The 27988-nt window shown below is 45.8% G+C and overlaps 4 protein-coding genes across 6 annotated transcripts; 1 reads left to right on the top strand and 3 right to left on the bottom strand.

Annotated features, from left to right (window-relative positions):
- Positions 1–481: 481 nt before the first annotated feature.
- On the bottom strand, positions 482–9184 carry ERLEC1 (endoplasmic reticulum lectin 1). The gene is made up of 14 exons (XM_063152713.1): positions 8879–9184; positions 8131–8235; positions 7961–8041; positions 7458–7535; positions 6850–6913; positions 5746–5786; positions 3847–4070; positions 2693–2822; positions 2218–2379; positions 1865–1924; positions 1646–1770; positions 1137–1214; positions 873–948; positions 482–732 (listed from the first exon to the last, which is right to left on the bottom strand). Exons 1-14 carry the CDS (start codon positions 9182–9184, stop codon positions 661–663), a joined length of 1602 nt encoding a protein of 533 aa, XP_063008783.1. The 3' UTR covers positions 482–660.
- ASB3 (ankyrin repeat and SOCS box containing 3) lies at positions 9168–24150 on the top strand. 2 transcript variants are annotated; one of them, XM_063152712.1, is made up of 10 exons: positions 9168–9208; positions 16993–17203; positions 17491–17652; positions 18432–18544; positions 18910–19045; positions 19231–19408; positions 20705–20902; positions 21765–22010; positions 22747–22880; positions 23449–24150. In XM_063152712.1, the coding sequence occupies exons 2-10, from the start codon at positions 16999–17001 to the stop codon at positions 23694–23696; spliced, it is 1620 nt and encodes a 539-aa protein (XP_063008782.1). In that variant the 5' UTR covers positions 9168–9208; positions 16993–16998; the 3' UTR covers positions 23697–24150. The 2 variants fall into 2 exon arrangements, with proteins under 2 accessions (XP_063008782.1, XP_063008781.1); XM_063152711.1 differs by lacking the exon at positions 9168–9208 and adding an exon at positions 16325–16545.
- On the bottom strand, positions 10306–15741 carry CHAC2 (ChaC glutathione specific gamma-glutamylcyclotransferase 2). The gene is made up of 3 exons (XM_063152707.1): positions 15577–15741; positions 13696–13731; positions 10306–12200 (listed from the first exon to the last, which is right to left on the bottom strand). The coding sequence occupies exons 1-3, from the start codon at positions 15709–15711 to the stop codon at positions 11817–11819; spliced, it is 555 nt and encodes a 184-aa protein (XP_063008777.1). The 5' UTR covers positions 15712–15741; the 3' UTR covers positions 10306–11816.
- MALL (mal, T cell differentiation protein like) lies at positions 23989–27153 on the bottom strand. 2 transcript variants are annotated; one of them, XM_063152714.1, is made up of 4 exons: positions 26831–27153; positions 25193–25360; positions 24855–24983; positions 23989–24520 (listed from the first exon to the last, which is right to left on the bottom strand). In XM_063152714.1, the coding sequence occupies exons 1-4, from the start codon at positions 26972–26974 to the stop codon at positions 24458–24460; spliced, it is 504 nt and encodes a 167-aa protein (XP_063008784.1). In that variant the 5' UTR covers positions 26975–27153; the 3' UTR covers positions 23989–24457. The 2 variants fall into 2 exon arrangements, with proteins under 2 accessions (XP_063008784.1, XP_063008785.1); XM_063152715.1 differs by lacking the exon at positions 26831–27153 and adding an exon at positions 26437–26567.
- Positions 27154–27988: the final 835 nt, after the last annotated feature.

The raw sequence follows: 27988 nt of genomic DNA, 5'->3' as shown, positions 1-27988 counted from the left end.
ATTTCAATTTATCTGATCCCTCACCATTTACTTCTAGGAATGTCTAGTGCCAGCAAATTAAAACTTCCCAAATATTCTTGGCGAGGTAGACACATTACAGGGAACTGGACCTGGTGGCAGGAATGATGTTCAGCAAAATAAGTCCCTACAGTGTTAAATATAAATAAATAAACTGAATGCCCTGGGAAGCAGCTCAGAAAGAGCAGCTGAAGAGGGGTGAGGTACAGTGACCGGAGAATACAATTCCCAGCAGTTACAGTGAGGTAACATGGATGTTGGGAGGCAGCAGGAACAGTAGGAAAACCATGAGTGGTGCTGTGGCTCCTGAGCAGGAAGTGTTGGCTTCACTTTTTCCTTCTGTTGGCAGCTGAACTCCTCTCTTCAAGCTTCAGTAATTTTTGTGCCTTTTCTGAGTTGAGTTTACACCTTAACAATGGCATCAGTGAGGGGGGAATGTGGCACACACGAGCCAGGCAGGAAGTGCAAGACAAGGTTTTAATCATTAAAAGTTTATCAATAAGCTCTTATATACACATAGTTATACACAAAGTGGTTCACAAGTCCCTCAGCTTGGAGAGCTGTGCTGGTGAGGCCTTTGTCAGCTCACAGACACTGTTCCCATGGGAATGCCAGGATTTGGCCCTGGGGGCTTTGCTGTCCTCAGCTGGGCACTGAGAGGAGCCCGTATTCATCTGCTGTGTCCAGGATTTTACAGATGACTGGAGATTCCACCTGGAACAGAGAGACCCAACCATGAACTCAGCCCTGCAGAAATCTTGGGAACAGTCACTGGGAGAAAGGGGCCACCTTAAACATACTCCTGGAGATGTGTTCTACTGCCAGCCCTGACCTGAGGGCGTGTCTGTACCTACCCCAAGGATGTATTGGCAAGAGTGAGGCTCCAGCATGTAAATGGTCACAGCGTGAGGGGAGTCTGATTCTTTACATCTGAAAACAGAGGGGAAATTGGGGGGTTGGTAGGCAATAAACACAGTAACATGTATTTCACTGCTGTCTGCAACATTTTATTAAGTTAACAGCTAAGGCCATCTCAGCCTTGTGACAACAGCAGCAGCTTTCCCCCCTGACCCAGGAAACAGACACAAAACATCACCTTGTAATAAAAGTTCACTTACTTCAATTTCACAGTCACCTGCCTTGGCTTGTCTGTCAAGTCACAAACATCTCCATTTCCATAGAAATGAGACACCATCCTGCCACAAAAGATCAGAATGGAAGAGTTTGGGAAGTATCAAACACAATTTTTAAGCAGTCAGTTCAGTGGTGCAATCCAGCACCTCATCATTGCTCAAGTATTTAATACACTAACAAACAGCAACAAGTATAATGTACTATACTATGTATTATTATACTGTATATTATCCTACTGCTCTATACAGCTATTATATTATTATATAGCAATAGGTTGTATTGCAGTTACTGCAGAGGGAAAAAGTTGTTCAGTGTTGAAGGATTTTCCTCTGTGCCACATCCGAAGGGCAGAATTCCTCATTTGTGATGCTGACTGGAGGGCAAATCTGAACATGCTGCTCTTGGCAGTTTATTTTACCTGCTGATAACCCAAATTTCACAGGGCTGGGCCCTGTGTCCCAGGTGTGAGAGCAGGGCAGGGCCTGGTTGGTACCTGACTGTCTGGGTGCCATCCTCTCGCAGGTAGAAGGTCCTGGCTGCATTCTTCCTCGACCACTCAATGTGCTCCTCCTTGCTCCACGTGCCCACCACCACGGAGGTCTTGCCACTTTCCTTATCCTAAAACAGGAAAAGCTGAGCACTACACCATGTCCAGATGATTATATTTTCTTAACAGGAACTTTAAGGAACGAACAGAACTCTCTGAACACACCTCGTGGTACTGGTGGACGTATTTGCCGTAGCAGAATTCGTATTTCCACCAGCCAACGCCCTGGGGAGAGGAACAACCTCAGTGTTAGAAAGAACCAAACAGAACCCCTAAAACTAACAGAACACCCCAAAAGAAACCCATCCTTTTCCCCCAGACCCTAAACCAGCTGTTTCAGCTGTAAAACTCTGTTGGTTAACAAAAATCCTTCATGGCTAATTCTGTTACCTACTTTCATTTTACTGTTTGCTCAAATAAACTGAATTTCAACAGAAAAATTAAAGATAAAAACTAAACAAGTACACAAATGAGAATGTACTCCACATAGCTTTATTCCACGTGGCTTTGCTGCTCACCCCATGGAAGCAGTAGGAGCCACTGAGGAATTCCTTGATGAGCTGCTCATCAGTCAGTTTGGAGATGTGGGTTGTCCCCACCGTTAGCAGCTGGTGGCTCCCAACAGCCACAGGCTTGTGGATGGAAGAGAATTTCTCTTCCTTTGTTGAAGGCATTTCTTCCTGCAATTAAAGGATACAATTAAGTCCCCTACAAAGCCTTACAACTTATATGAAATTACTGAACACTGAATCAGGCTGGCTGTTTTGGGCAATTTTAGCTGAAAGAAAGAAAATTCCACTCAAAATCTTCACACATTTGTGAACTGCAGGCTACAAAGTCTACAAAAATTTAAATCAGTAGCCCAGACTTGCTTTGTTTTCCTTCCAAGTAGGGTGAGTTACAGATGGTTTCAACAAGCTTAAAGACCAATGAAAGACTGACATCATCTTACAAAATGTCCTAAAGATGGAAAGTAAATGAAACAAATCCTACCTCCTTAACCCTCCTAAAAGGCATCTTCAGCATTTCCTGCTGTTTCTCCAGCTGCTCCAGGTTGTGGGGTTTAAGTGGGGATCCTGGCAGGGACTGGCAGAAGATGTCATTCACAGGGGAAGCCCTGAACCTGCCCAGCAAGGTAAGAACGTGTCACTGTCACACCTTCCAGTACAGGAATCAGTGCTTTGAGCTTCTGGATCTGCTGCTGCCCAGGTGGTGCAGGTGCATCCCTGGATGAGATGCCAGGTGTACAGGGAAAGCCCAGGGGCTGAGGCACTGCTCAGGGCTGCTTTGGGAACACACAACAGGAAAAAAGGTGCACTGAACTTGGAATTTGGGTTGTGATCCCTGTGATGTCACTGGGCAGCATTCCCAGGCTGCCACCTCCACCTTTCCTTTTTTACCAATGATGATCCTGTGTTTATTTTCAGTGTTTCCTGCTGGTGGCCAGGAACCCTTTGGAAGGAGGCAGCAGCTCCAGATTTTACCCTTATCAAGCAACAGAACAATTTCCCTGTGCACTTTCTATGCTTTTTTCCTACTGCTACAGAGGCTTAAGAGACTCACACAATAAACAGATAACAGTGCCCCAGATAAGTGCAGCAGAATGACCAAACCCATCCACATGAGAAAATTTACAGTGGATACCAAACATTAAAAATGTTTTTAGCACTTAGTAACTCCAACTGCCATGTGTTTACAAAATGCAGGATTTTGCCTTCAGCCCTTGTGGCCTGTTTCAGATCCCTGATTAAATACTTACTTGTCCCAACATCTGTCCAGGAATCCTGTCCATTATCCCCCCTTGTCTGTATAGCACATTCCCTTTGCAGTTCTCTTTACATCCCTTGGAAGGTCTAAAGACCCTCAGATACGTGGTACAGTTCAGGGAAGGGGAGGAAACAAGAAGCCTACACTTCATTTTTGGAAAATAACACTGAAATTGTGAATTCTCCATAAGGAAATGGCTTCTAGAGAGCTCCTCATGTTGGGAGGAGCTAAAGTCAAGGTCAAGGTTATGGTAGGAGAAGATACTTTTTTGGTTTTATAGACTTTTAAAGCATACACACATGGCATCTACAGTCTTCAAATACCACAAAGATGACCCCTCAAGAAATCCCAAACTAGGAGGAGACAGAGGTGCTCTGTACCTGTACTTGGGGTGGTTGCAGAGCAGCGGGGTCAGGATCACCACCTCGTACTCACAGGTGGTGACCTCTGCCACGGACAGGATCTCGTGCTTGGCCTCGGGGTGGCAGATGTACATCACCGTGCTGGACCTGGGCAGGTTCTGCCTCAGGCTGCAGGGAGTGCCATTGCCCAGCTCCACGGGGTAGTAGGGAGTCATCTGCCCCTCGATGTTCTTTGTGGGGATCTGGGTGAGGGAAAGGAACAGGTCATAACCACAGCAGAGCTCCTGAGACCCCTCTGAAACAAAAAATGTTATTCGTGTGTGCAGAGCCAGCATTACCAGGTTAAAATCAGAGCCTGTGTGGCTGCTCAGTGTTTCTGCAACATCCAAACTGTCCTGGTGCTCACCCCCAAACTGGATCTGCCAAGCTCATCACCTGCAGCACCAGGCCCTAAAGAATCCAAAGAAACCCTGCAAAGTCACCCTGGCACCTGCACTACACCCCTCAGCATTCCCAGCCCAGGCTGCTCCTTATCCAGAGGATCCCACAGCACCAGTGGCTGTGGCTAACAAATATTTGGTGTATACAATGTAAATCGCATTTTTTCACACCTTCCAGTCTGCTCCCTTCAGGTTTGCCCCTTTGTGTTTCATCCAGCTCCCTCTTTAATACATCAATTCCCTAAAGTGGTAAATCTCTATCCTGGAATTAGCTGGAGTTCCTGCCTTCCCAAAGTGCCCAAACCCACAAACTGACTCTTTTTTTTACCCAGGTTGCTTGAGCTGCTGAAGGTTTTCAGTGCTGAACAGGCAGGGGTGTGTGCTAAAAGACAGAGGTCTTTCCTGGGGTCAGGACACTCCAGGGATCCAGGACCTTTCTGCCCCTCACCTGCTCTGGCTTCCAAGCCACGCCACCCTGTCCCAGGCCACTGACTCCTCCCACAAACTGCTGCACCACCAGTGAAGACATTCACGAGATTAAGGAACCTACATGCCCTTCCCTGATAAGAGATTCCAGGAAATCCTGGCACGGCAAGTGCATCATAAATACTGCCCAAGAAAAAGGCAATAAAAGACTTCATTTCTTCTGAAGCTGAAGGAAAAAAGCTGCACTGCAAAACACTTGGTTTGCTTGGCTTTACAGGAGGCACAGCTGCCACTGCCACCAGAACAGGCCCCGTTCTGCCCCCACATGACTTTCAAAATGCTCCTCAGGCCTGGGTACTGCTGAGAACCCTACACAACCCTGGGCTATTCCAAAGGCCACTGACACAAAAACTTCACTTCAGCATGAAAATCAAGGGAAACTGGCAGCAAGGTCCAACCTGCCCTCACTAATTCCAAACTCCAGCGTGCTTCAGGTACTCCCATTGCTCAGCTGCTCAAGAGTTGAGTTTTGGGGCCTGAACAAGTGGGGAAGTCCTCTAAGGGGAAGGGAAGCCCAGACTACTATGGGATGGGTCAGCAAGTCAACTCCATCTCTTAGGGATTCTGTGCTGTAGAGCTTTGATAAGTGTAAGTAATTTAAGCAGCAAGACGAAATAAATTTTCTGAGCTAGGACTGATTATTAAAAGCAAGAGAAGTGCAGCTCAGGAACAGTTCCACTTCTTGATATTCATTTTGTGAGGGGAATAATTACATCATCTTATCATTAGATTGGATGTTAGGAAGAAATTCCTCCCTGTGAAGGTGGGGAGGCCCTGGCACAGGTGTCCCAGAGAAGCTGTGGCTGCCCCATCCCTGGAAGTGTCCAAGGCCAGGCTGGATGAGGGATAGGGAAAGTGTCCCTGCCCATAGCAGGTGGCACTGGATACCTTAGAGGTCCCCTCCAACACAAGCCATTCTGGGATTCTATGATCATATATAAATTGCCTCCACTGTTGATGGCAGAAGTTAAAACAGATGTTTTTCACTTGCCTCTTTTGCACCGTCTTTGGAATTTTCCTTCTCTTCATGATCTAGGGAATAATTAAGAATGAGGTAAGTTTGTACACTTGGAAAAAAAAAAAAAAGGAATTTCAGAGAGAAGCTTTTCTGGTTTGTGTATTTGCTGGTGCTTTATACACTGCTAAGAGCCACTTGCAGGTGCAAAAGAGGAAAGAAAGGAAATAACCAGTGATCTGAGGCCCACAGCAAACTACACGTCAGCTCATCACAAAACCACCTGGAGCTGGCAGGACAGGCCAAATCCAGCCCTGACAGCAAGGCAGGCCTGCAGAACACGTCACTGCAGCTGTTTGGGAAGGGTGGGAATTGGACAGGAAACAGGCAGGTGCTTTGGAAGGGGCAGGAGCTGCCAGACAGGAAGCAGGGAAAGGACACAGAACAAAATCTGCCACCCAAGCAGGAAGGGCAGAGGGACAACAGCCTGACAGCCTCAGCTATGGTCACCTGAGGTCCCATCAGGCTTCAACATCCAGCCCCACAAAATGGGTGACTCAAATCAAACATTCTGTGCAGCAGCAGCAGAATGAGGCACCCCTGCACAGAGGCTGCACCCAGAAAAGCCAAACAAGGCACATTCTGGAGTCCTGGTTCTTTCCAGGACTAAGATCCCTCACTCAGGGCTGCAGCCAGAGATCCAGAAGTGGGATGAACAGCACTAAATTCCCCCCCAGGAAACTGCACCATTCCAGTTCATCACTTCTAGGAAAACAATGGTGTCTGCCTTTCACACACTGGCCGAGAATGAAACAAACACCCCAGCCTAGGTGATATTTTTCTATTCTATTTCTGTTCAATTCTGTTCTGTTCAATCCTGAATTAACACTTAGTCTGTGGATTTGGAAGACTTCTTTCAACTAATTTACAGGCAAAAAATGCTCCAAAAATCAGTTATTCTAAACTGCCCCTTGAGTTTGGGGCTCAGCAACCTCATTTCCACCCAAGTCCCACTCTAGGCACTTGAATATTTCTGAGGATTTCAGGTTCCCTAAAAAAAGGCTCTCAAACTGGTCAGACAGGAATAATTAAAACCCCAAAATTATCATTATCAGCAGAATTAAATAATCTAAAACACACCTGGTTCTGACAATGGGTTCTTCATTATCATATTCCCCAGGTAGTATTCTTGGATGTTTATTTTCTACAATCAAAACAAACATCAGTTAACACTTTCTAAGTTATTTCAAGGAATTCAATGTTGCAAACAGATAAAAGAAATTATAAAAGAAAGGTCTTATGAAATCAGGCCTTGCTCTGCTAAAGTGCCAAAGCAAGGCTGTCACTTCCAAGTGCAGATAGCCTGCAAGTTCCCATACAAAACAATTTTGGGAATGAGAGTTCATTAACACAACAATCTACTTCTAGGGTGAAGAACAAATGGAATCTGTAATAACTAGAGAGCTGTCTCATGAGAATCAATAAAACAGTATGTAACCTAATTAAAAACACAGAAGTTTAATAGACATGCAAAATACCATGTACTGAGCAATGAACTAAGTGCGTACTGCGAACCATTAAGATCTGACACAGTGCCTTCTGATAATCCTATAAAAATATGTCCTGTACAGTAAAGATGCAGTTTTTCTGTATCAAGAAAATGGAATCATGGCTAAATTATTACAGAAATTCAAGTCTGCTGGAGCAATTCAGCAGTGCCAGTGGGAAGGGGGTTGTGAGCAGCCTACCTGCCCCGTTTCCTTCTCCTCGTGGTACTGACGGATGTGCTTCCCATGGCACACCTCGTAAGTCCAGTAGGATTCAATCTGAGACATAAAATACATTTTAAAAATTATCTTTAGATGTATTTACACACCACAAAACCACCAAATGTTGGCTTTTGCAGCAAAATGCTGGAGCAACCTCAAAAACAAGAGCACAGCGAGTGGTCTCAGTGTTGCCCAAACAAACACACCAGAGAAGACTTCCTTGACTTTCACACAAATAAAATAAAGGAAAAAATTATTTTTTTATAAAAAATCCATATTTTTAACTGCTATCATAGCAACACATTTATCTGAATTCTGACATCTTCTATCACACAGAATTTTGTCAGCAATATTAAGGCATAAAGTTGTAAAGACCGTGTTTCAGACTGTATTAGTATTTAATTTACTACCCTAAAACATTGACATGCACTGGCCTGTAACCTTTTAATTGGCATTTAATGAACAGGACAAAAGTAACATACTCTATAGGAACAGCTGCTTTGCTTAAAGAGAGGCTCCAGCAGTTCCCCTGGAGTAGGACCTTTATAGTCCTTTTCTTCTTCCTGCAACAAAAGGATATCTCATGATATTGAAACTGACAATGTAAAGACTCAGCTACAGATTATATTTACAGAATAACTCCTGAACTCACCTCGTTGCCACTGGCTATCAATGGCAGGAGACACTTGTACTTCTCTTTATCCACAGTGGTCATGATGATATAATTGTCCTCCTTGTACAAAACACCGGTGGTCGGCTGAGAAAATAACCAACCCATGGATCAGCCAGGCTTTTTAATGCTTTTTAATAACTTTTTAATGCTACTCACTAGAAACACCCCTGAATTCCTGAGCGGTGCTTCAGAGTATTTCCTGGGATTTAATTACACCACAAGGCTCGAGTTTGGTGGTTCAGCTGGCTGGGAGCTGCTTGCTGCTGCCTTCGCTTTGGACCTTCTACTTCCAGCCGTTCCCTGATCCCCTCCAGATCCCAAATCCCTTCCAGATCTCCAATCCCTTTCAGATCTCCGATCTCCTGCAGATCCCCGATCACCTCCAGATCCCTGATCCTCTCCAGATGCCCGATTCCTTCCAGATCTCCGATCCCTTCCAGATCCCCAACGCCTTCCAGATGCCCGATCCCCTCCAGATCCCTAAATCCCCCCATGCCCCCTCACTCCTGCTCTCCCATTTCAGACCTTCATTACAGCCCCCAGCCCCAGCCATCCGCCCTCCACCCCCAGCTCTCCCCCCGCCGCTTTCGGCACAGAATCCCCCGGGATTCTCTCTCTCCCAGCTGCCAGGCTCCCTCCGGCGGCGGGCCAGCCCCACCCGAGCCCCCCTGAGCGCCGAGGCGGCTCCGAGCCCCTCTGCCGGCCCTGCGGTGAGGGGGGAGCTCACCAGGCTGAGCTCGGTGCCGGGCCAGTTCACCCTGAACGGGATGTCGTCGCTGAGCTGCGGCAGCGCCCGGCCGCCCTCGGCCACCGCGGCCACGGCCGCCAGGAGCCCGCAGAGCAGCGCCGGGGCCGGGCAGGGCGGCCGCAGCTCGCAGCCCCTCCGCGGGGCCGGGGCCGGGCTCGGCGGCCGCAGCCCGCAGCCCCTCATGCCGGCCGGCGGCTCCGCCGAGGCCGCGCCGCGCCGCCGCCACGTCGGCTTCCGGCAGCCGCGATCAACAACCGGGGCAGCGCCCGGCGCCAGCAGCGGCATCCGGGGCAGCGCTCGCCGCCGCAGGTGAGGGGCCGGGCGGGCACGGAGAGAGCCCAGAACCGGGGTGAGGGGTGGGGGAGTGATGGAAGTGAGTGATGGAAGTAAGTCAGTGAGTGAGTGAGTGATGGCAGTGAGTAGAAGTGTGAGGGAGTGAGGAATTTGAATGAGGAGTGTAAGTGAGGGAACGAGTGTGAGGGAGGAGTGTGAGGGAGGCAGGAGTGTGAATGAGGGAATGAGCGAGCGAGGGGTAAAATGGGGGCAAGTAAGAGGAGTGGGGGAGTGGGATGCGAGTAATGAACTTTGGTCATCAGTGGCAGCGCTAAGGGTTAAACACAGCCAACAGGTACGAGGTTATGAGTGTAAAAGAGCACTTCGAGGGCTCCTCTGTGTGTTTCTCTATACACCCGTGTGTATATATATGTGTGTGGGTATCTATACACCTGAGAACCCAAACAGTCCTCACATCAGAGTAGGTTAGGCCAGTCCCATCTGATTCATGGGAAACATGAAGCAGATAAATAATTGAAGGATGTGAGAGTGAGAAATTAATTGGCCATTCTACAGAGAATGCCCCTATTACAGAGCCTTGGAGTTATTCTGGTTGGAAAATACCTTGGAGATTATGGAGTCCAACCCTTAAATCTGGATTTCCCTCTCCCTCCTCTCTGCATTATCTCCTGTAAATAGTCATGGATGTGCCTGTTGTTTCCCCAGACACTGTTTGAGAACAGGTTTAGCGTGGTTGTGTAGTGAAGCCTACAGATACGAATCTGTATTTGCATAAATAGAGACTGACTTTAACCAGTCAGGAAAAAAATGAAGCCTAAATGGCCTAAAATTTTTAAGGTAGCAGATCTGGGAGGCTTTTGGTAGGGACCAAAGCTGGGGGCAGAGCAGTGGCTTTAATCCCACACAGCAAGGACAAATGTATCTATTTATATTTCCCATGCTTTAATTAGTTCCTAATGTGCCACAAATTATAGTAGACCCTGCGTGTTGTTTGTCATTCTCAGCCCCAACAACAATTTTATAGTGAGGCACAATGAACACACCCCTTGATGTCCCCCCTCACACAGACACACTTTAGACATAACATTTCTGGAAATTTCCAACCCCGTTAGTCATTGTAATGCTTTTTTATTGCACTGAAGTCGTACACAGGAACGTGTATTATTGCAATGGTTTATGCATTTAAGAAGCAAAGAACCAACAAAATCTTGGAGGCAAAGACAGAGAATGTGGAGCTACACAGAATCACAGTACTTAAATAATTAGCATTTTAAAGGGAGGATCAGCCCTGATGGTTCTGAATCCCCTGCCCTCTTTTAAGGAACAAGGATAAGTCTTTGAGGAAAGAATTTTTAAATCTAAAAAGAATTTTCAAGAAAGCAGAGAATGCCATTGCACACTTTTACCTTCACAAATATAAACCAGGAAGATGTAAAGGACAGAAAGGGTCAAACTTTTTAGGGGAAAACCACACTTTTTTTGCAATTACTGATGCAGAATCCAGGCTGCCAGGCTGCTACTAAACACTTACACATTCCCTGGACAGGAAAACAGGATGTTACATGGTGTTTGAAACAGGACCTTTTATATTAATATATAAAAATATACTCGGTTAAAAGTTAATAAAAATAAAGTTTTGAGGAGCAAGACAAGTCCATGTTGGGACGGACTGCATCAGGAAGCCTACCAGCCTAAACTGGGGCTTCCCAACCTTCTTGGGATGTCCAAACAATCCCTAAGGTAGCTGGAGAGAGGATTCCTTCCTTAATTTTGTCTCTGGGAACCTCCCAGAGGGTTCCTTCTGTTGGTGAATCCTTGAAACTAAAATCTATTCTTGCAGCTGGGATCTTTGAAGAGACGGGGACCACAACAGCATCTGAAGTAACAGAGATGAAAGTTTCTCTTCTTGCTGTGTTGTGACTTCAAGTCATGCTCTTAGTTAATTTTAATGTTTTGGGGTTCTTCTTTATATTATGTTAGGATTAAAAATTAAAATGAGGCACTGACAGGTTATGGCTTGTTTGAGTCAGAGCGCCCAGAGCTTTGGTTTTCAGGGCTTGACATCAGCAGCCAAGGGAAGGAATGATCTCCTTTACAATAAAATGGTTTATCCTCTGCATTTAAGGATAAATTAACATATAAAGGGTGAGATGACTAATTCAGTAGCTTAACTTTATTTCAGAGGAGTTGAATGTTGATATAAATGTTCTACTACACAATTTAGGCCAACCACTTAAAATTCCTGCACTGTGGTCTGGGATCAGAACAAACTATCACTTAAATCTTAAGGAACTTGTCTCTGCATGCTGATTTTGACCTCAAAAATATTCTAAAGATGTATTTTAAACCTGAAATAATAATGAAACATAAAGAGAAGTTTAGGTGGTTGTCTTGAGGTGTAGTTTTGGATGAAAAGCTGAGATACCAATTTGAACTTAGAAGATTTTTGTTGCTCTCCTTTCTTGAGAAAGAATGGGAGAATGATTTTGGCAGTTTCAAGTAACCAACTCCTATTCTGAACGCAGCATTAATTAAGATATGCAGCACTAATTAGGCCAGCACAATGGAGGAGCATTCCTCCCAGGGGTCAGAACACCAGAACCAGGCGTGTTACGAGGTCACTTCACAGACAGTTGAGATTTTGGTGCTTGCTCAAGAGCTCCTTGACCAGTGTCTCTAAGGAGAAGAGGTGCTCGTCCACGTCCTCGGGCACGAGGTTCCTGATGGAGTTGGCCAGCTTGAACAGGTACTCGGTGTTCCGGCCGCTGGGCCCGGCGGCGCCGAGGATCTGGCGCGCGATGTCCTCGAGCGGCGCGGGGCCCAGGTAGTTGGGGTTGTCGCGGGTGCCGATGTAGAGCAGCACGTCGAAGGGCTGCACCGACGCGTCCTTGGGGTAGAAGATCACCGTGGTGGTCCTGTAGCCGCCCTTCTCCCGGAAATCCAGGTAGGCCTTCACTTCTCCTTCCTTCCCGGCTGGCAGCCGGTAGGCGACGCCCCACACGCAGCCCTGCCCGAGGAAACGCGGTCAAAGGGATGCTCAGGAATTGCCGCGTTTAGGCAAAGCTTTCAGGAAACCCATTTCCTGCCTGTCACAGACATCTTTTATGAAAAATCCTTTCTTTAGGTTTATCCTCTGCAATGGTTTATCCTCTGCATTTAAGGTTTGCCTAACAGAGCAATTTCTTGTTTTGTTAGTATCTGGAGTAGTAGACAGCTTCGGTAGAGGCCACTAAGGAGCTGGCAAAAAGGACACAGCTGGCAAAAAGGACAAATCCTTTCTTTAGGATTTTTCCTCTTGAGAAGCTGAGAGGCTTCAGGAACAAAATGTAAACATTGATTATCTGCTGCTGTGGAATGCAACAAGTAGGTTTTTGATTGGCCTATGTTAGTTGTTTTTAATTAAGAGCCAATCACAGCTTAGCTAGCTCGGACAGAGAGTCCGAGCGACAAACTTTTGTTATCATTCTTTTTTATTCTGTTCTTAGCTAGCTTTCTGAAGAAACCTTCTATTCTTTTAGAATAGTTTTAATGTAATATATATCATAAAGTAATAAATCAAGCCTTCTGAAACATAGAATCACATCCTCATCGCTTCCCTCAACCTGAGACCCCTGTAAACACAGTCACACCTCCCCTTCTGCTGCTTTTTGCAGTGTTTGTAAGAGTCCCAAAGTATTCAGTCCCTGCTTTATTCAGGCAATTATCAGTGATCATCCTCTTTCTGCTATTTTGGGGTTGTTCTTTATATTAGGATTAAAAATTAAAACGAGGCACTGACGGGTTATGGCTTGTTTGAGTCAGAGCACCCAGAGCTTTGGTTTTCAGGGCCTGACATCAGCAGCCAAGGGAAGGAATGATTTCCTTTACAATAAAATGGTTTATCCTCTGCATTTAAGGTTTTCCTAACACAGCAACATCTTGTTTTGTTAATATTTGGAGTAATAAATAGCCTTGGTACAGGCCACTGAGGAACTGGCAAAAAGGACACAGTTTCTCCCTGACCTCATACAAATTATGTCTGAAAATGGCAAATTTAAATAATGCTGAATTTGAAGGAATTTTGATCAGGTTCCTTGTGTTTAGTGACAGTTTGGTAAGGACCTGAGGGTCACCTGCACCTGTTACACACCTGAACTGGTGTGGTGTGCTGAGATACCTTCACAATGTGGTCAAACCTTGTGGAGCTGAAATTAAAGCAATTACATTTATCATTCAATGTTGATATCAAATAATGTATGTTTGATATATCTTTCTGTCAAATTCTACATCTCACAACTGGATAGCCAAAGTGACTATTCCAGAATATACTTTAAAATTTCCCTGTGGTAATAACAGACCCAAACTACTTCCAGTTTATATTGATAATTTGAAACAATCATTAGTGTAACTCTGGGAAACACTGAGAGAACTTTTCCCTTAAGATAAGACAGTTATCTGCTCGCAGAAAAGCAAAAATTAATGAGTGGAAATGCAACAGGACATTCTGTGCAACAGTACTGTACCTCAGCATCTTCAACCAGGGTCACAACTCTTCCAGGCTAAAATTTAAAAGACGAAATCATCATTCAGTCAGAGGCTTTTGCCCTAAATCATGAGCAAAACCAAACCAAAACGAGAAAAAAACAAGGAACAGGAATTAAATGCTCAGAGAATTAATCCAGAACAATTCCAGTAAGGTCCAGATCCAGTGTAAGTATTTTTGGGGAGTAGCTTTGGATGTGTATTAAATAAAATAAACATGTTAAATTCTGGGTTGGACAGTGCCTGTCCAACACAAAAATAAAGGCAGTCAGAAATTGGGAGGGTTTGAATGTCCTTGCTTTACATGTGCTGTCCAGACTCAATTCCACTGCAACTTAAAAGTGACAATTAATTAACAATACAATAACAGTGCTAATTAAGAGTTTCATTAATGTAAAACTATCCTCAAGGAGCCCTTGGAGCCTCACTGGATGGAGGGAGGATACCTTCCAAATGGCTTGTTTTCCCCAGGAAGTCAGTTCTTGTAGGAAAAAGTAAGAATCCAGTTTGTAAACACTGGAAATAAAATAGTTGAAGTTTGTTGTATAAAACTTTAAAACATAAAACCCTATGTTGAACTACATCTGCAGTTTAAAACTGCTGCTTTTGGCATCAAATTAGTTCTCTCCCAGCGTGAGCAATTTATTCCTGATCTGACTGATAAAATAAGGCAATAAAGCTACATGAACACTAAATGACTCCTATTTCCTGAGCAGAAATGAGTCTGTTCCCATGATACACCAAAGATAACTTTAGTGTTCCTTTTGGATTGTTTTTTCCATAGTCATTGATAGTTCTCTGACTTGTGCACTTGCAATGGGTCACGAAGATTTTTGTGAATTATGGATAAAGAGACATTCTGTGGTGGATGGAAATCAACTTTCTTGTCCTTGCTAGGAATATCTGTAACTGTAGCCTAAATTCATTAAATTTCATTTAAATCTGATTTGATTTAATATGAAGGACAGTACTGAGGTGAACTTCACGTTCAGGTGGGCTGTGTGAAGGAAGAAGGATCTGTTTGCCTAAGGAAGGGCAAGATATTTACTTAATTGCTTGCAGAGTCCTTGTCTTGCCTGGAACTACCCAAAACAAACATTAACAAACAAATTACTAAACACTTATTGATCAGAGGAATTAAGTACTGTTTGTACTACTGGGAATAATCCTCTGAAAATATTTTTATAACGCAGCTAACAAGTAATTTGCTGTATATTTGTAAGAGCTGTTTTTTCCCTTGTTGCTGTTCTTTACTGTGTGTCAGTGGTGGCTCAAGCCGTGTTCTTTGAGCTCTGTGCAAGTTATTTTATGGTGTTTGATATTCTAATGTGTTGTTTCATCTGGAACCTTCCAAGAAACAAGATGTGTTTTTTAAAATAATCCTGATGCTTTTTCTCTCTTAAAGTCGCTTCAGGTTTTACAGTGGAGTTACCTGGGTGCAAGGTTATACCTTATCCCCGTGGCTTAAAAAAACATGACATTGGGAATTTTAGTTTCTTTTTCTCGCTGTTTTTTTTTTTTCTCCTTTTCCAAACAGTGAAGAATTTTAGTACTTCAAGTATTTCCTAATGCATGAATTTTCACCTGAGAGTAAGATAAGTCAAAACACAGCCGGGGGTTACTTGGATCAATAATTCTGGCTTGTCCTATTCCCTGTGCGCAGTCTGACACCCGCCCCTCACCGAGGGTATTTAAAGCCCTGAATGACAAATGCGGCATTTCGGAGCCCTGTTTAAAGCGGGTTGTGTTTGTTGGTGGTGTGTTTGCTGTCCGAGTGTTTCTGTGCAGCCCTTGCGGGCGGCTCCGGCCGCGGGGCAGGGCCCGAAGCCGGGCCCGACGCGCTCCCCCCGGCCCCGGCTCACCTTGCCCGGCACCCCGCGGTGGTCGGTGCTGCCCTGCCAGAAGCGCCGGCTGTAGCCGCGGATGCTCCCCACCAGCTTCTCCTGGTAGGGGAAATCCACCTTCCAGATGAGGGAGCCGTAGCCGAACACCCACATGGCGGCCCGGCCCGGCGGGGCCTGCGCAGAGCCGCGGGGCGGCCCCGGCCGGAGGCGGCGGCCTCGAGCGCCGGCGGGGCGGCCCCGATGTGGAGCCTGGCGGGGCCGGCGCTGTGGCGGCTCTGAGGGAGCCGGTCCTGGGCCTGGACAGCCTCCCCCAAGGCCACAAACGATCGTGTCCCCCAAAACCCCTCAGCGACCACGTCCCAAACCCACAAACGACCTCCCCCAAGCACCTGCCTTGCCCCCCAGTCCTGCCAATAACCGCATCCCCCCCAAACAATCACCTCGCCCCAAAACCCCGACCACCTCTGCCTTCAAACCCCACAAAGAACCACTCCTTAACCCCACAAAAAACATCTCTCCTCCAACTCAGCCTCCCCTTAAATCCCCAAACACCTTCCAAACAACCACCTCCCCTCACACCTCAACCACCTCCTCTCAAAACCCACAAACGACCTTCCCCAGCCCACCCTGTGATAAATTTGGTTTCATTTCTCACAACCCCTGGTGTAAAGAATACGTATTTTATGATTGGCTTTTCGCAAATATTAAAATTAATATTATATGTGTTGTGTTAGAAAGTAATGCTGTATTAATTCTTTTAAGTAGTATGTTAAATCTAGTTTTAGGTTATAACAAAATATTAAAATAGAAGCTATGCTATGTAGGATACTTTTTTTTTTTTAAAGAAAGGACTCGCCCTGAGATAGCAGCCACAGGACACCTAAATCTTTCAGAGAAAGAGAATTTATTGCTCCATTATCAGGAGAACCTAACTTCTTCCTGCCTTGCTCAGGCTTGAAGGTGCCGTTTAGGATTCAGAGGAAAACGGTGAGGATGACCAGACAGAATCTTGTGTTTGAATGGAATTTATGCATCATGTATGAATATGCAATAGGTTATTAAGGGTTAATCCTCTGTTAACGTGTGTCCTTTTTCAGGCTTATGCTGCCCAGAAAAAGATACCTGGACATCCATAACTCTTTGTTTCTATTGTCTCATATTGTCCTAATTCAAATTGTCCAAATTATTACTCTAATTGTATTACTATTTTTATAACCATTTTTTTACTATTAAACTTATAAAAAAATTAAAAACAAGTGATTGGCATTTTTCACACCAGGCAATTACCTCTCCCTAAGCTCCTCAAACCACTATCTCCCTACAAACAAACCAAATCCTCTGTAAAACTAACAATGAAAAAACCCCCCAGATCTATATTGTACCAACACACATCTCTCTTTTTTTTTTCCCCCCCCTCTTTTCCTCCTGCTGCAGAGTTCCATGCCAGGGATGGATTTCACAGAAGCCTATTCAGACAGGTGCTCGGCTGTGGGCCTTGCAGCCAGAGAAGGAAACGTTGAGATTCTGAGGGAATTGATAAATCGGGGATACAGCGTCGACGTCCCGGATAACAGGAGGTGGCTGCCCATCCACGAAGCGGCAGCGCACAATTCCAGTGAGTGCCTGAAGCTCCTCATTGATAGAGGTAAGGAAAACCTAATGGGAAACGCTGTGGTTTTGTGCTAAATTACCCTGTCACAGAAAATACAAGTTACATAGATTTATCCTATTTTGTTTGGGGATTTTTCTGTGTAGTTTCCCAACTGCGCCAAGTAGAAATTGACATATTGCAGTTCATGGGTGATACTTGAGGTGATAACAGCATATTCATGGATCACATATCTCAAATAACTTTGTTATTTTCTTAAAATGATTGTATTTTATAATTCACTGCCAAATATCCCTTTTTCCCCTCATTATGCTCCTCTGCAGCTCCAGCTGATGACTACATCCACTCGAGGACGTTTGAAGGGATGTGTGCTCTGCACCTCTCGGCCCGTCACGGCTCTGTGGAGTGTCTCCGGATTCTCCTGGAAGCTGGGGCTGACCTGGACAATGTCACCACCGAATCTGCCACCACCCCACTCTTTCTAGGTGACACAAGCCTTCCTCAAGCCGCAGAGCTTGAACTCACCAGTTAAAACTCAAGTTTCTCTGAGTTTAAACTCACCGGAGTTTCTTACTTGCCTGCCATGTTGCATCTTTTTGTAGCCCTAAATAACCAGGCTTTAGATTCAGAGGTGTGGAAATAACCTTTTGTTCATGGGTAAATCTGCTTCAGACAGTGTTTTAAAACAAATTATAAAAGCAAATTATAAATTATAAAAGCAAATATATTTTCTGCATCAAGCGCAGAAAAACTTTAGGAGGTTCAGGATTACATCTCTATGAGCCTCTTTCAAAGCCTTTTTGATTTTTATAATTCCTTCCTAATTCTTATGTAAAAAATAAGAATAATTATTTTATTATTATTATTTACATTCCTAGTTTGGCAATTAAGGTCCATTATTTGAGCATTTTTTTCTAAGACTTATGTTTGACTTAATTGAATGTTTCTAAATCATCTGATTAAATACATTTATTGGTTTACTTGCCTATCTGCCCAGACATCATGTATGCCATGTTAGCTTTGATTCCAAGTCTTTTCCAAGTTTGGGGGAATTTTGGCATAATTTCCATTCCCCAACACTGTTTTGGGGATCTAAATATAAAAGGCAAACCAGTATATAATGGGCAAGTTTAAAGGAATTATGGTTGTTGTTTCAGGAAGTTGGCAGTGAGACCTTTTGAGCTTTTAAACACAAATACTTAAATTATTTCTTTTTCAAAATTTTCAATAATATTTTTTTCCTTTTATTACTGTTCTATGGAAGCTGTTGAAAATAAACATACAGAGGTTGTCAAGTTCCTTCTCCAACATGGAGCAAATATTGAAGGGTCTCATTCTTGGTCTGGATGGAATTCTTTACACCAAGCTTCCTTTCAGGTAACCTGTGAGCACATCATGTGATTTTTGTGTAACTGGTATGTTCTGGGGGATAAATACTTATTTAATAATTATTGGATTTTTGTCAGGTAATCTTTCCTATCCTACCCTAGCACTTATAAGCTTGTTCTTAAAAATATGTTGGCTTAATAGTTCTAACACATACAAATTACTTTATCATGTAAATGAGCAAAAGTGATCAATTTGAACTTGCCTAATTTCTTTTACCATAAATTTTTAAGTGTATCTTTAGGATATTGAATATATTGTGGGCTTTATTATTTCTATCTGGAGCATGTGGGGAAAAACGGGTAGTGTGATTTACTTGTTTTCCTGCTGGTTGAGAATAAAAACCTTGATTCCAGGGTTCCACTGAGATAATGGAAATGCTCCTGGAGAAAGGGGCCAGCACGGACTGTCGTGATGACTTTGGAATCACCCCTCTGTTTGTGGCTGCTCAGTATGGCCAGCTGGAGAGTCTGCGCCTGCTGCTGTCCCACGGTAACCACATCCTCCATTTCCCTGGCCACCCTCCCAGCAACTCCCACTGAGTGCAATTGGAGCTCTCATCATTTCAAACGTTAGAGGTTTTATTTCCTTATTGCTGAGGAGAACTTGCTGAATTGGAAGCCACCCTGTGAAGGATAATGACTGATGGAGATGACTTTGGTTTTGTCTCGTGTCAGGTGCGGACGTCAACTGCCAGGCCAAGGACAGGGCCACTCCCCTGCTGATTGCTGCCCAGGAGGGACACCTGGACTGTGTGAAGCTGCTGCTGGCTGCAGGGGCAGACCCAAACCTCTACTGCAACAATGATAACTGGCAGCTACCCATCCATGCAGCAGCTGAGATGGGCCATGCAAAGTAGGTGGTTGCAGAGGCATTCAGACAGAAGGTCCTGGTCACACAAATCTGATCCCCAAAGGAGGAAGTTCAACCCTAAAAGGGAGGAAAATTGAGTGTTCAAACTGATCAGTAGTTTAGAAGTTCTGATTATTTTTGCATTTTAAATGTCTCTTAGTAGTTTCTTCCACACTGACAGGGAGTAGGTTTTGATGAAATATTAAGGAAAAATGCTTCCCTGTGGGGGTGGTGAGACCCTGGCACAGGTTTGCCAGAGAACCTCTGGCTGTGGCATCCCTGGAAGTGTTCCAGGCCAGGATGCATGGGGCTTGGAGCAACCTGGGATAATGGAAGTGTCCAGGTAGGGGGTAGAACTAGATCACCTTGAAGATCCCTTCCAACCCCAACCATTCTATGATTTATGATTTTTAATTCAGCATCTAACCTAGATTTGATCCATAGCCTGATGAATTTAGAGGGTTTTCTACAGTGCTGAACCAGATACCAATTCACTCCATGGCCATTTTACTTTCCATTTACAAATGCAAATAAACATGTTATACATTATACATGACTTGAACAGCTGCTAATTAGAATTCTATATTAAGTAGCAGAAGTAATTATATGCAAATATTGAATTAGCTGGACCAGCCAGAAAAATCAAAGCCACAAAAACAGTTTCTTTAATCTTTCCAGAGATGCATTTGCAGCTTTGCCCAATTTCAGATATACAAGTCAGCTCCACAGCAGCGAGCCAAGAGTGGAAGGAAGTTTTGGGAGTAGACCATTGGGGAGAAGGATCTCTCAGGAACTCCATGATTCACACATGGACAGCACTTAAGTACATAAATGATGATACATCACTGGCAACTCTTATGCAGCACCAGTAGATGCCAGCAGCACAGGAACTGGTGTTTGTCACTAATGTGATGTGGCCTGGGGTGTGAGCTGTAAACTGAATGATTTTTCTGTTTCATAGAACTAAGAATTAATTTAATTTGCAATTCACATTTACAGTTTGCTTCCAAACTTCCTTGGAGTTGGGATTTAATGTGCAGCGGTGTTCTGTTGCTGTAAAAAGAGTTGCTGAGTAATAGGAAGTAGCTGTCCCTGGTTTGGTTTAAAATACTTCTTTCTAGCCCAAATCCATCCCAAAGCACAACATTTGCCAGGGATCTGTGTGTGGAATTATAAAGCTGCAAATTCAAGAATGAAAAAAACATTATTTTCTTCCAAAGCTGCAATGAAAAAATGGCTGTGTGTTTAAGATTAATCATTGCAATGAGATCAGAAAGCAGTGGTTCTAAACACCTGCAGGATACTGGAGCTGCTGATTCCAGTCACTGACCGTGTGTGTGACAAGGGCGAGGGCAAAGTGAGCCCAGTGTACTCGGCGCTGTACGGCGGGGACGGCGAGTGCCTGGAGATGCTGCTCAGGCAGGGCTTCAGCCCAGATGCTCAGGAGTGCCCAGACTTTGGCTGCAGGTCCCCCATGTGCATGGTCTTCCAAAAGCAGTAAGCAAACCTCTTCTGTTTTGGAGTTATTCGTAATCATATTTGCTTTAATTAACTTATTTTAAACGTGTCGTTTCCCACTTTCTTCTCTCAACTGCTGTCTATCATCTGATATTTTTCCAGAATTCCAGTGTGTTCCCCCTTTGCAGACACTCCTCATTATTCCCATTTCCTTGGGAATATTAATGTGAAGGCCTGGAGTGTGACTCACGTGCTGCACTAAGGAAAACATCTTCAAAAACGGCTTTTGAATCCTCTCAGATTTTAACAGATTATTTCTTTGTACATGGATTTTATTTATTTATAGTAAATAAATATTTATTATAATATTTATAATAAATAAATATCTATATTGTTATAGTTATAATTAATTATATAAAATATTTATATTATTTATAATTTATTTATTTTATAAATAAATTATAAAATTTAAATTAACAAGGTTTGTTAGTAATGAATTTAGTTTGTTAGTAGGCTGCCATGTAAATTAACGAGGTTTGTTAGTAGTGAATTTAGTTTGTGGCCTGCTCCTAGGAAGCTGCCTTTAAAAATCCTTGGACACCATTTTTCCCTTTCTGTCCTGATGCTGCTTTATAATAAATAATTTAGAAAGGGATGCAGAGCAGGTGATTGCTCTGAACGAGGCAGGTAACACATGTCACCACTTCTGTGGAGTAATGTGCCCTCTAATCCCTAAAAGGCAACACCAGTCACAGTCTCAGTCCTTATCCTATTGGGGATAATGGTAAAAGGATTTTAATAAAAACATTTTGAAACGTTTTATTGCTGACAGATATAACAAGTGGTGGGTGCTTTCTGAGGCAAAGCTCATGGGATGCCCTGTTCCTTTTCCTGCTCACAGGTATTATCTGTTTGTTGATGTCCTGCTGAAATATGGCATCACCCTGCGTGGCATCAACTTGGCTCACTGCCTGTGCCATAAGAAATTTAATCTGTTCCGGCGCTTCCTGAGGTCTGGCTGTTCCCTGCCCTCAGAGGAGGAGTTAACAGACTTCGTCTTCTACAGCAGCATGGTGCAGAAGGAATACAAGGAATGGCTGCCCTGCCTGCTCCTGGCTGGCTTCAACCCCGTGAATTTCATGTGCAGGTTCTGGTAGAGCAGGGAGCCTGGTCTTTCTTAACTCAAACATCCCATGCTAATGTGCAAAGCTGCTACAGGATGGCCCTTGATAATCTGTTGCCACCATCAGGAACGGGAGTGGTTGTGGAAAGTCTGAAATAAATCATTCACACGTCACGTCTGGAGGCAGTAAAACAATTTTCCTTAGGAAGAAAGCCAGACCGGAAATTTTCTTTCTCTAGAATAGCAATAAAGCATCACTCCCCAAGTTTATATCTAACATCTCTACTTAACCCCCAAATTTAGCTGCAAATTGTGTGTGTGAGACTTTAATACAGCCATGGTAAGAAGAAATTTCAATGGGAGAAATAGGTCAGGAGGGATGTGAAACAAATGGGAAATGAAGCTGGGCCAAGGCTGGGAGGAGAGGAAACGGATGCAGTTCGAGACTGTTTTGTTTAACACAATGTGGCAAAAATTCCAGTCAGATTTTTTTATTATTATTATTATTGAAGTTTTTCTACATATAAACAACAGCTTGATGATGTTTTATATTTAATTGGGCACTACAGGCTTAACTTAGAGTTGTGAAATATTTGTATTTTCTGCAGGCTGTAGTAAACACATTACAAGCTTGCTACTCAATGACTGAATGAATGTCACTGTCCTTGTGTATTACATGTGATGCTTTTTGGTCTTTTATTCTGTAATCTACAAATACTTTAAAAAGGTATTTAAAAGTAAAGAAGTCTTTGTTACACAGGATTTTCTCCATGAGTGAGGATGTCCTTAATTTTGTCCTGGAGTTCACGAATTGGAGCACACTTCCTCCAGTTGTGGAGCAACACCTTTCCCAATACAAGGAGAAGTTCACTTGGACTTCCAAGAGCCATTTTGGTAAGGAATACAGGCAGGAAAATAATGTTTCCATGTGTCCAGCTTCCAGGCTGCAGATTGAGACATTTAGGAGAAGATGACAATAGGACTTAGTTATGTTTTATTTTTCTAATTTGATTTGTGTTTACAATGAAGCATCTGTCCTTTTTTGTAAGCATTGGACAGTAACTAAATACAAACCATAAAAATCAAACATAATCAAAATGTGACCAGCCAAAAAGATTCAATTGGTTGTGCAGGAATTTTTCATAGTTCAGCCTTCAGAAAAGCAGGTCTTGTGTTATGTGACTGAGAAACTGCACTTAGGTGTCTTTTTTAATGATTCCTTTCAAAGGAAATTATTCTTTAAAAGAGTCTGTAATAATTTTTAAATTGTCCAAGTGATAATGTCATTTAATAATATTTCCTTTAGAATGCTTGATGCTAATGAGGATGTTTTTGGAGTCAAAAAAATGGGAGTTATTTGGGGAAATGCAGGTTAAATTCTCTCTTTATTTCCTTTTTTAGTAGTAAATATATTGGTGTAGTAAGAGCTGCTGTGTGTTTGACTGGGGATTCCATTTTCCAGCCTTCCTTCCTCCCCTGTCCCACCTGTGCCGCCTGGAGATCCGGTCCCTGCTGGGCAGCGAGCGCCTGCGCTCGGAGCGCGTGATCCGGGAGCTGCCGCTGCCAGCCTGCCTCCAGGACTACCTGCTCTACCTGGATGTGCTGCGAGCCCACAGCGTCCCAGAGCTGCAGGACTGCCTGGAGCAGGGGCAGGAGGGAGCTCCTTGCAGTCACTCCCAGGCAAAGGACACGGAGGAGGGACAGCAGTAACACCAGTGCTCCGTGACGGTGGTGCCGGTGCCTGGACTCCACAGCCACAGGTTTTGTAATGGGAATCAGGAGACACGGGAGGAGAGCTGCTGTAAATGTCTCCTCTCCTCCCGTGTAATCATTCTTTTCACACTGTAGTTTTGTACTACATCTAGAAATTTCCTATGGGTTCTATGATTTGCTTGTTTACAATCTGTTGTAGCTTTGTAAGTGAACATTTTCTGTTTCTTTTCTAACTCTTGGGAAGTAAAATGAGCTTTTTCAGTGAACACAGCTTACAGAGTAGTCAAAATCTGCCCATTGACACTTTATTCCAAATACAGCATTTACCAAATGAAACCATCTGAAAGTCAAGGAACACAATCTTGTATCATTGTTATGAACTTGTGTTGGGGAGGGATGGAGCTGAACCGGAGAAAGGCAAATTACATAAGAAAGGAGGTTGTTTGCTGAAGGAACAGTGTTTTGGGTTTTTTTCCTCTTCCCATGGTTGTCAATATTTGACAGAATGTTGGTATTGGAGGCTTGGGGCCTGCACCCAGTCCCTCCCCTCACAAGTCCCTCCCCCAGGCAAGGCAGGAAATGTCCCACAGGCACACCAAGGTGTGCCAGCAAAATCCCTCCTGTGATGAAGTGCAAAAGGACTTGGTGTTCCTGAGGCCTGGTGACAGGGCTGGAGCAGGGACACCTTGGGATGACAGCAAGGTCTCTCACACTGGGAAAGCCCTCGTCCTGTCAAGGTCAATCTGGTGCTGCCAGGATCACTGGTAGTAGATGCTGAAGGCGTGGAGAATGTACAGGAAGGTCGTGAGGAAGGCGAAGAACTGCACAAGAGGAAGAAGAGGAAGGGTCAGCTGGCAGAGTCAAACCCCATCTCTTCCCAGTGCTCTCAGCGTGGGGAAGCCTCCCAGCACAGAGCTCCCTCCAGCCTCAAAGGAGAGGCAAAGCCTCAGCTTTTCCCATCATCCAGCCACATCAGGCTGTCTGTGAACTGGTGGACTCTAAGAAGACAACGCCAGCTGCACGACCCACAGAGCTGAGGAGCTGAAACTCTGCCCTGTTGGCACTTGGGGTGGCTCTGCTGTGGCTTTAGCAGGGGCTGCTGCCCTTGCAGGGGTGAGTGTGTGTCCTGCAGCCTGGCAGGTGCTCTGGACTCACCGATGCAGCGCTGTTGAGTTGGTAGTTGAGGGGCGCGTTGACGCCGAACTCAGAGTTGATGGTGGCGTTGGCCTGCAGGACCGCGGCGCTCATGTACAGAATGGCCGTGGTGCCGTGGTACAAACTGTCCTGCAAAACGAGACACCTGTGAGTGCCCCAAAGGGGGACAGGTGCCTGGAGAGGCCTGGGACCAAACCAAGCAGTGGTTTCACTGCACAGCTCCCCTGGACTTTCCAGTCGAGGCAAAAGGAAGAAAGGGTTGGTGGGTCACCAGCCATGGTGATCCTGCACCCACGTTGCTGCTGCCAACATCTGCCCGTGTTCCATCCCCTCCTTACCAGCACTTTCCAGTTCTCGCTGTTCCTGTGGAAGCCGAGGAGGTAGCTTAAGAGGAGCAGCAGGGAGATGAGGCAGGAGGTGAGGGACACGTACATCACCCATCCCTGCAGCAGCGGCAAGGAGACAGAGGTAGCAGCGACGAGGATCCACACCCAGGTCCCGCAGACCTGCCGGGGACAAACAGGCGCCACTGATGAGTGTGGGATGAGGAAAAGCTCTTTTCCTCCCCAGTTCCCTCCTCCCTCCCTCCTGAGCCAGCTGCAGCAGCCAGCAGAACCCCTGCATCTTTCCCAGAGCATCCCAGTGCTAAGGGAAGCAAGGAAGCAAGTTGGCACAGGTTCCCCTGAAAACTCAGGGGAAATGAGTGTTCACACGAAAGGGAAGGGTTTGCTGCCGCCTTGCACACAAGGAAATGTCTCACCCCGAGGGATTTGGTGGAGAAGCCAGAAAATGTGCTTTTATCTGGGAAAAGTGAGCGGCTGCCTCAACCCAGCCCTGCCCGCTCGTTAATCTGCAGGGCTTGGAATCACAGCACAAGGAAGTCTCCTCTCAGCTCCACGCACCAGCCTGCAGCGAGTTGCTCGCTCTGGATCCACCCAAAATATTTACTGAGCACAAAAAGCCCACAAGGTCATCGGGATGAGCCCATGCCGCCCTGTGCCATCCCAGCTGCTGTGGGTGAGACCCCTGGAATTGCAGCAGGGAGCTGAGCCCACCACCACGGCCAGGGATCGTGGCTGTGGAGCACAGGGTGTGTGGGTTGCCAGCCCCGTGCACCATGACAAAGTACATCAGGTGCTATCTTGGCCGGTCCCACTGGATGCCCTCTGGACCCAGAAGCAATTGAAAGAATCATGGAATGTCATCACACATTACCAGACGCCCAATTGCCTTCAACCCCTGGAACGACTTGATAGAGAGAGCAAAATTGCCTTGATTTTCCAGCCATTTCTACAGAGAGCTGCTTCACGATAACGAGAGCTGCCAGTCTGCCCTGGATGAGCCAGCAGCTCTTCAGCCTCTCCCAGCCCCACGGCAGCCGGTGACCCTCACGCAGGCTGTGATGGAGCCGAGCGTGCCTTGTCCTCAAGCTGTTCCTAAAATCCCCTTCAGGAATACTTTGTGCATTCAGCATAAGCTCAAAGCCAAGCTGTCACTCCCCAGTCAGGATGCATTCAGGATGTCTTCGGGGGATTTTAGCCCGGAGCGGGCTGCGTGAGGCGGCGCGGCGAGGCATACTCACGATCTCGGGCAGGATGAAGGCGTAGGGGATGGTTTTGAAGACGGCGGGTCCGGAGGGCAGGGCGGGCTGCGCGGAGGCTGCGGAGGGACCCACCGAGGCCATCTCTGCCCCGCCGACAGCGCTCCGCTCCGCTCGGCTCCGCCGGCGCTCGCCTGCCCCGCGCCGCTCCCGTGCGGGATTTAAGGGACACGCCCGCGGGACGTAAGCGCAGGAACCGGCCCGGGCTGGCACCGCGCCGCTGCCCCGGGCCCGGCCCGCCGAGCCCTGGCACCGCCCGAGGCCGCGCCGCTTGGTGCATCCCCCGGCCAGCCGCGATGGGACACACGGGACCCCACCCCGCCGGGCGCCAGGGCAAGGTCATTAACTAGAGAGGGAAGGAAAAAACTTCCTACACCTTGCCGGCACAGAAATGTTTCCTGCGAACAGTTCTCTTGGCACGCTTCCAATCCTGAAATATTTTAGCTTCCACTGTTGTAGCCTCCTCCCCTTTCTGTTCAGGTTTCTGCTCCGCGGTCACCTCCACACCCTCCAGGCACATCCAGCCTTCAGAAACTGGCAGGTAAATTTTACAAACACGCCAGGAGGGTTTGGCAATGTGCTCCCGAGTGCCCAGTAAGGTGTGAAGGGGAACTGCAGGAATTTCTGCCTCCCGGCAAATGCAGTTTGGATTCGGGAAGCGCTTGCTGTCTCATCCAGTGCACTCTGCCTGGCCCCAGAACTCCCAGATAAGGGGTGGGATGAAAGGCTGGGGGTGGCACTTCTGCCTGGTGGCCCAGAGAGGACAGACTGACCCCATTAACCAGGGCAATGGGCTACAGCAGCAGGAAGACACTGTCCCAGTGAGTTATCCCAGCTCTGCTAGGCGAGACAGGTGATGCCCCAGGAACTTGGCTTCTATGCCAAGCTCTTGCACAACACAGAGCAAAGATCAAATCCATGTCTCTGAGTGCTTCCTAGGCTGGGGGAAGTGTCCTGTGGTATTTCTGGAGGCTCCAGTTTACAGATACTCCAGTGGGAGCTGGTTTTTGGCTCCATGCAGTGGACATTTTCAAAAATCTTGTTTCATATCTTGCCAGACAAAACTGAGCCTGGCCTGGGCTTGAATCCAGGTGTGACTGGGTGGCAATGTCCCCATCGCCCTGCAGGAAGCATCCAGATGCTCCAGCACCGAAGAGAAAGTCGATTAATCACTTCCCTGTGGGAATGGGCAGCACACAGAGCCTGTGGTCACAAGGTGCTCAGGGGTCAGCAGAGGAAACAATCCTGGGGAAACACAGCATTCCAGGATTCCCACCTGCTGCTATTTGTGTTGGCACATTCCTGGGAGGAACCCAGCCTTCTCCTGAGTGGGGGAGAGGAACAGGCAAACAGCCTAAAAACGGAGCAACCTGCTGGTCACTGGTTGGGCAAGAGAGGATTCTTCCTCTAAGCTGGCTGTCCTTGCTCAGCAGCATTCTTAGAGATCTCTGCTCTTTCCCTTCTCTGCTCCCAGGCTGCTGGGGGACTGGGACAAAGAGCCTTTTGTTCACCCTGATTAAAACAACACTGGAAA

The sequence above is a fragment of the Melospiza melodia genome, chromosome 3 (assembly GCF_035770615.1).
Source record: "Melospiza melodia melodia isolate bMelMel2 chromosome 3, bMelMel2.pri, whole genome shotgun sequence".
Taxonomy (NCBI): domain Eukaryota; kingdom Metazoa; phylum Chordata; class Aves; order Passeriformes; family Passerellidae; genus Melospiza; species Melospiza melodia.
The sequence above is the reverse complement of the archived record's forward strand: the minus strand, read 5'-3'. Positions and strand labels throughout refer to the sequence as shown.

Coding starts and splice junctions, on each gene's coding strand:
- ERLEC1 (XM_063152713.1), bottom strand. CDS start 9,184: ATGCCGCTGCTGGCGCCGGGCGCTGCCCCGGTTGTTGATCGCGGCTGC. Junction 8,236..8,878: donor CCGGCACCGAGCTCAGCCTG/GTGAGCTCCCCC, acceptor TTATTTTCTCAG/CCGACCACCGGTGTTTTGTA. Junction 8,042..8,130: donor TGATAGCCAGTGGCAACGAG/GTGAGTTCAGGA, acceptor CTTTTGTTGCAG/GAAGAAGAAAAGGACTATAA.
- CHAC2 (XM_063152707.1), bottom strand. CDS start 15,711: ATGTGGGTGTTCGGCTACGGCTCCCTCATCTGGAAGGTGGATTTCCCC. Junction 13,732..15,576: donor ACCGCGGGGTGCCGGGCAAG/GTGAGCCGGGGC, acceptor TTTAAATTTTAG/CCTGGAAGAGTTGTGACCCT. Junction 12,201..13,695: donor CCCTGGTTGAAGATGCTGAG/GTACAGTACTGT, acceptor TTCCTCGGGCAG/GGCTGCGTGTGGGGCGTCGC.
- ASB3 (XM_063152712.1), top strand. CDS start 16,999: ATGCCAGGGATGGATTTCACAGAAGCCTATTCAGACAGGTGCTCGGCT. Junction 17,653..18,431: donor CACCACCCCACTCTTTCTAG/GTGACACAAGCC, acceptor GTTCTATGGAAG/CTGTTGAAAATAAACATACA. Junction 22,011..22,746: donor CCCGTGAATTTCATGTGCAG/GTTCTGGTAGAG, acceptor TTTGTTACACAG/GATTTTCTCCATGAGTGAGG.
- MALL (XM_063152714.1), bottom strand. CDS start 26,974: ATGTGCCTGGAGGGTGTGGAGGTGACCGCGGAGCAGAAACCTGAACAG. Junction 25,361..26,830: donor AACATTTCTGTGCCGGCAAG/GTGTAGGAAGTT, acceptor TGTCCCCGGCAG/GTCTGCGGGACCTGGGTGTG. Junction 24,984..25,192: donor GCGAGAACTGGAAAGTGCTG/GTAAGGAGGGGA, acceptor CTCGTTTTGCAG/GACAGTTTGTACCACGGCAC.